The 6,567-nt window shown below is 52.0% G+C and overlaps 1 protein-coding gene across 1 annotated transcript; it reads right to left on the bottom strand.

Annotated features, from left to right (window-relative positions):
* Positions 1-36: 36 nt before the first annotated feature.
* TYROBP (TYRO protein tyrosine kinase binding protein) lies at positions 37-3,914 on the bottom strand. The gene is made up of 5 exons (XM_003280064.3): positions 3,775-3,914; positions 3,337-3,369; positions 3,054-3,188; positions 2,824-2,870; positions 37-270 (listed from the first exon to the last, which is right to left on the bottom strand). Exons 1-5 carry the CDS (start codon positions 3,833-3,835, stop codon positions 205-207), a joined length of 342 nt encoding a protein of 113 aa, XP_003280112.2. The 5' UTR covers positions 3,836-3,914; the 3' UTR covers positions 37-204.
* Between the last annotated feature and the right edge of the window lie 2,653 nt (positions 3,915-6,567).

The raw sequence follows: 6,567 nt of genomic DNA, 5'->3' as shown, positions 1-6,567 counted from the left end.
ATGTCCCCATCCCATCAGCCCAAGGATCTGGCATAATGTTTTTGTGCTTCATGTTTATTTTAGGAGAGTACTGGGGAGCGGTCTGGTCTCTCAGGGATGGCACTCTGTGGGTCTGTATCGCGGTAGGAGTTGGAATGAGGTGCAGGGTGGGCTTCAGGAATGGCTGGATCCAGGTATCAGGTTGCTGACTGTCATGATTCGGGCTCATTTGTAATACGGCCTCTGTGTGTTGAGGTTGCTGTAGACATCCGACCTCTGACCCTGGAGCTCCTAAAGGAATGGGGGCCATCAGTGGAAGGGACCCACCAAATAAAATCCAGCCTTCTCCCAGTGGCCTACAAGGCCCCTGGCAGCTTCTTCAGCCTTATAGCCATGGAAGAGATCCGGATTTTATTCAAGTACATTCAGTGTTCCCCCTTCTTCTCTGCCTCATCAGTGTGCCCCAGCCTCAGGGCCCCCACGTGTGCTGTTCCCTCTGCCTGAAATTCTGTTCCCCTAGATCCCATCTCCCTTCAAGTCTCAGCTCACGTCACCTCCTCAGAGAGGCATTTCTCAATTTCCCGTCTGTAGTTTCTTCCCCCCACACTCCAGCCACTATCAAAAAAGCCTGTTTATTTCCTTTACTGTGCTTCCCAAAATTATTTTATTTGTTCATTTGCTTCAAGTTTGTCTTAACTAGGATATAAACTCTGTCACTGTGTCCCCAGCATCTAGCACTTATAGGTGCTGGACACATCCACAGAGGGAATGAATACATCCGGGTAACGCTTTGCCCTAAAATTTCACTGCCACCAGTAACTGGAAAGGCCCCTCGGTCTTCTGGATATCACAGAGCCAAATCCGAGATTCTTAGACTTCACAAAGAAACTTTATCCACAAGTGAGGTGAATAGGCAAAGCTGGTTGCAGACAGTATCTCAGACTTCACACAGCAGTGTTCACACTTAGGGTAGGGGGAGGATCTATGTGGCCCCCAGGGGCAGGCCTCAGACAGAAACCCTAAAATCATATATAATGACTAGTCTGGGCATGCATTCTTCAGGGGAGGGGTCTTAGAGGATTTCATGACCCCTTAAAGGGTTAAAAAGGAGCACTGACAGAGAGGGGGATAGATGACTAGATTCTCTTGTATACACCATAGTTTTTAAAAAGAGCTTCAGCCAGGCATGGTGACTCACGCCTATAATCCCAGCACTTTGGGAGACCAAGGTAACAGGATCTCTTGAGCCCAAGAGTTTGAGACCAGCCTGGGCAACACAGTGAGAACCTATCTCTACTTAAAAAAAAAAAAAAAATTAAGGCCGGGCGCGGTGGCTCACGCCTGTAATCCCAGCACTTTGGGAGGCCAAGGTGGGTGGATCACGAGGTCAGGAGATTGAGACCAGCCTGGCCAACATAGTGAAACCCCATCTCTACTAAAAATACAAACATTAGCCAGGCGTGGTGGCATGCACCTGTAGTTCCAGCTACTCGGGAGGCTCAGGCAGGAGAATCGCTTGAACCTGGGAGGTGGAGTTTGCAGTGAGCTGAGACCACTCCATTGCACTCCAGCCTGGGTGACAGAGTGAGACTCCATCTCAAAAAAAAAAATTAAAATAAAGAAAGAACGAAGAGCTTCAAGAATACTCAACCAGCATGGTTGCTTGTGCCTACAATCCCAAGATTTTCGGAGGCTGAGGTGGGAAGATCACTTGAGACCAGGAGTTTGAGACCAGCGTGGGCAACATAGTGAGACCCTGGTCTTTTTTTTTTTTTTTTTTTTTGAGATGGAGTCTCACTCTGTCGCCCAGGCTCACTGCAACCTCCGCCCCTGGGTTCAAGCGATTCTCTTGCCTCAGCCTCCCAGGAAGCTGAAATTACAGGCGCATGACATCATGCCCAGCTAATTTTTGTATTTTTAGTAGACATGGGGTTTCACCATCCTGGCCAGGCTGGTCTTGAACTCCTGACCTCATGATCCACCCGCCTCGGCCTCCCAAAGTGCTGGGATTACTGGTGTGCGCCACCATACCTGGCCAAAAAAAAATTTTTTTTAATTATAAAGAACACTTATACTGCTCTCAGATTATATGCACAATTTTGTATTTTTTGTGTAGATTTTTCTGAGGTGTCTAGATTTTCTTAGTTTCTCAAAGGGATGCAGGGTCCTCAAACCCAAAAAAGAATTCTAGGACTCCTCTCTTTAGAGTTACCAAGGTAGGGCTGAATGACATTCTCTGCCCTACTGAGAACATCTCCCAGAAACCAGTCGCCCTAGGGCTGGGTTTCTTCCAGAAAATTCCTGGCCTGACTTCTGGCAAGGCCTGTGCTTGCACTTACAAAGGCAAAGCCACTCTTTTTTTTTTTTTTTTTTGACAGAGTTCCCCTGTTGTTGCCCGGGCTGGAGTGCAATTTCGTGATCTCGGCTCACTGCAACCTCTGCCTCCTGGTCAAAGGATTCTCCTGCCTCAGCCTCCCAAGTGGCTGGGATTACAGGCATGCGCTACTACGCCCAGCTAATTTTGTATTTTTAGCAGAGACAGGGTTTCACCATGTTGGTCTCGAACTCCTGACCTCAAGTGATCCACCCGCCTCGGCCTCCCAAAGTGCTGGGATTACAGGCTTGAGTCACCATGCCCAGTCCGTCTTCACACATTTTAAGCTGACCATAAGCTTGTGGTTGATTATTCGGCCCAGTTTTGGACAGATGTCCAGTGTGCCTTCAAAGTTTGGGGGTGCTTTAGGGAGAATGGCTTTGAGGTCCCTCTGATGGCATGAAGGAGTATCTGGGGCAGATATCCTCCGGCAGGAGCGAAATGTGAGGAGGACAGTCTGGTTTTCTCACCTGATAAGGCGACTCGGTCTCAGTGATACGCTGTTTCCGGGTCGCCGCTGGAGGTGAGGGGTGTTGCGGGGTGCAGAGACAGGCAGAGTGGTGAGTTGAGGGTGTTTTGTCATTTCCAAATCAGCACCTCCATTACCATCCCTTTGGATATTTGAGATCTGGGAGCTTACCCCAGCCCCCCACCCCCATCTAGGCAAGTCCTCAGGGTGTCCCCTGCTAGCCCCACTCACCCTCCGCAGCCCCTCGCCCCCGAGGGACCAGCCGGCCCAGGAAGTACACAGCCAGGGCGATGAGCACTGTCAGCACCAGGTCCCCCAGCACGATCCCTGCCAGCACGCCCGGGCTCACCATAGAGCAATTGCAATCTGCAGCACAGGGGTCAGAGGAGGTCAGCGTGTGCTGGGAACTGTGGGGAGGGGGTCAGAGACAGGGAGGTTTGGAAAGGGTGCGGGAGGGACCGAGACAGAGAGGTCTCTGGGAGGTAGAGAGAGGGACTGCTGGGTCTAGGCCTACCGCTCTGGGCCTGGGCCTGGACAGGACGGAGACCTGAGGAGGAAAAAGAAGGTAAACTCAGGCACAGAGTTATGATGGGGGTCCGGCAGGCAAGTTTAGAAGCCAGGGAGGGTGGATCCTGACAGCCAAGAGGTTAGCAAGGGGGAGAATGTGTCTGGCAGGACTCAGGGGGCTGGCATCTGGGCCACCAGACTATGTGCGTTACTTCTGCACAACTTGTCCTGTGGCAACACCCTTAGATGTCTCTTCTCCCCTGCTTGTAGCGGACGACAAAACTTGGGGGCTCGGGCTCTGAGAGAAACCCACAGGCTTTGGGAGGCTGGGGACCTGCTCCCATCCCAACACCCACTTTTGGTTCTCTCGTTCCACCCCGCTCCCTGCCCTACCCCAAGCTGAGCCCAGGGACCCGGGAGGCAGCTGCGGAAGCCCCCAACTCACCATCTACAGCCAGCAAGAGTGGCAGGAGCAGAAGCCTGCTGCAGGGTTCAAGTCCCCCCATGAAGCTGGATGCTGCTGGACACCACAGTGTAAGGGCCAGTGGGATGTGGCGCAGCGTCCAGGCAAGTGAAGGAGGAAGTCTGAGGCGGGGGGGGGCGGGAGGGAGGAGGGGGCAGGGGAGGAGAGACAGAAACAAAACCCAAGAAAGAATCAGGCCCAGACACCCAGGGGCCGTGCTGCAGCCCCTTAACAACTGGATGTGAAGGGCAAAGGGTACATGAAGTACAAACTTCACCTCCATCCCCAATCAGGGATCAGACATCGGCTTAACAGGGGGGTCAGTGTCACGACCTTCCTCTGGCTGATTGAAACCAGCTCTGCCTCTTCCTGGCTGGGCAACCTCGAGCAAGTTACTCAATCTTTTTTTTTTTTTCCGAGATGGAGTTTTTCTCTCTTTGCCCAGGCTGGAGTGCAATGGCATGGTCTCGGCTCACTGTGACTTCTGCCTCCCGAGTTCAAGTGATTCTCTCGCCTCAGCCTCCCAAGTAGCTGGGATTATAGGCACCTGCCACCACGCCCGGCTAATTTTTTGTATTTTTTTTTTTTTTTTTTTTTTTTTTTTTTTAGTAGAGACAGGGTTTCACCATGTTGGCCAGCTGGTCTCCAACTCCTGACCTCAGGTGATCCACCTGCCTCGGCATCCCAAAGTGTTAGGATTGCAAGTGTGAGCCACCGCACCCAGCCCCAACCTTTCTGAGCCTCAGTTTCTTCATCTGTAAAACTGGGAGTAAAACGGGACCTACTTTTTAGAGTTTCGGGGATTAAATGAATTAAAGTTCCGAGAACAGGTTCTGACACTTGTCAGCTTTTTAAAAGCCTCAGCTATGATGATGATTATTTAATCATCAGAACCTTGTGCTGTTTAAAGGATATTAAAAGAGCCATCAGCATGTGGGCACTAATGACATGCAGGCACTCTGTCCAAAGCGTTAAATCATTCAGTCCCCGCAATGCCCTTCTAGGGCACATGCTCTTATCATCCCCATTGTTCAGAGAGGTAGAGACACTTGCCTAAGGCTGCACAGCAAATCAAGGTGGAAATGGAACCCAAGACCCAAAAGCAGGTTTTTGACTAGGGGAGAGTCAGGGGGAAAAACAAAGATGAAAGATGGGGAAGGAGAAAACAGCGGCAAAGCTGAGAAAGAAGGTGAGAGTAAGGCAGTGACACAGACACAGAGGCGCGGCTGGCGGCTTGGGGAGAGGCAGGTGGCTGGCTCTCCCGCTGAATGAGGAAGTGGCTGGGAGCAAGGCCCAAGGGAGGCCACCCCAAGGAGACGGGGACTTCTAGCCCCCAGCTGGAGCCTGGGGCTGGGGAAGGAGGAACCTGAGGTTAGGGTGCTGGGGGATGAGACAGCTGCAGGAAGCTCCCCTCCCCCATCCACATGTCACCACCACCACCCCACCCCCACCCCCTGCTCCTTGGGCCTGGGCTTAGGAGAAAAAAGGGGAAACTGGATTCTGGTCACAGGGCAGATGCCCAGTGGCCCGTGGGGGAGGGGAGGAGAAGAGATTTGGAGCCTAGAGGAGGGTCAGGTCCCACCTCAGCCAACGGTCACCACTGTTCAGGCCTGGCTGAGTCCCGTCCCTTAAAAACCCAAGCCTCTCCCATTGTGTCTAGAGCAAGCATGGAGGGAACAGACCCTGTAGGTCCTCCTGGGCACACCGGGCCACCCAAGGTGTTGGAGCTGAGTGGGCGAGGGGGCAGTCAGAGACCAGAGCAGGGCTCTGAGCCAGGAGGGCCCTGACCTGACTCAGGGATTCACACGTTTCCTCCGGCCGCAGGTGGGGAGCAGACTGTGGAGGCAGGGACTGGAGCAGGGAGGCCAGGCTGCTGGGATATTTGTGAGGATTTTGTGAGGTCTATTAGAATAATGCCTGGTTGAGTTCAAGACCAGCCCAGCCAACATGGTAAAACCCCGTCTCTACTAAAAATTAGGCTGGGCACGGTGGCTCATGCCTGTAATCCCAGCACTTTGGGAGGCTGAGGTGGGCGGATCACGAGGTCAGGAGATCGAGACCATCTTGGCCAACATGGTGAAACCCCATCTCTACTAAAAATACAAAAAATTACCTGGGCATGGTGGCGGGCGCCTGTAGTCCCAGCTACTCAGGAGGCTGAGGCAAGACAATATCTTGAACCGGGGAGGTGGAAGTTGCAGTGAGCTGAGATCGCGCCACTGCACTCCAGCCTGGGCAACACGGCAAGACTCTGTCTCAAAATAATAATAATAATAATAATAATAATAATAATAATAATAAAGGGCCAAGTGCGGTGGATCACGCCTGTAATCCAGCACTTTGGGAGACCGAGGTGGGCGGATCCCCTGAGGTCGGCAGTTCGAGACCAGCCTGACCAATATGGAGAAACTCTGTCTCTACTAAAAAATACAAAATTAGCCTGGCGTGGTGGTGCATGCCTATAATTCCAGCTACTCAGGAGCCTGAGGCTGGAGAATCGCTTGAACCCAGGAGGCAGAGGTTGCAGCGAGCAGAGATTGCGCCATTGCACTCCAGCCTGGGCAACAAAAGTGAAACTCAGTCTCAAAAAAATAATAATAATAATAAACTTTCACTCCTGCTCTAAAACTTACCTTGGTTTCTCACTCTGCCTTATGCCCCTTGGTCAAATTCTTTTTTGAGGTGGCAAGGATTGAGGTTGCTGCAGACCCCTATGGATTCACTGCTGCGAACATACTTCGGTACTGTGTGACTACTGCTAAAAATTAGTATGTC

The sequence above is a fragment of the Nomascus leucogenys genome, chromosome 10 (assembly GCF_006542625.1).
Source record: "Nomascus leucogenys isolate Asia chromosome 10, Asia_NLE_v1, whole genome shotgun sequence".
NCBI lineage: Eukaryota > Metazoa > Chordata > Mammalia > Primates > Hylobatidae > Nomascus > Nomascus leucogenys.
The sequence above is the reverse complement of the archived record's forward strand: the minus strand, read 5'-3'. Positions and strand labels throughout refer to the sequence as shown.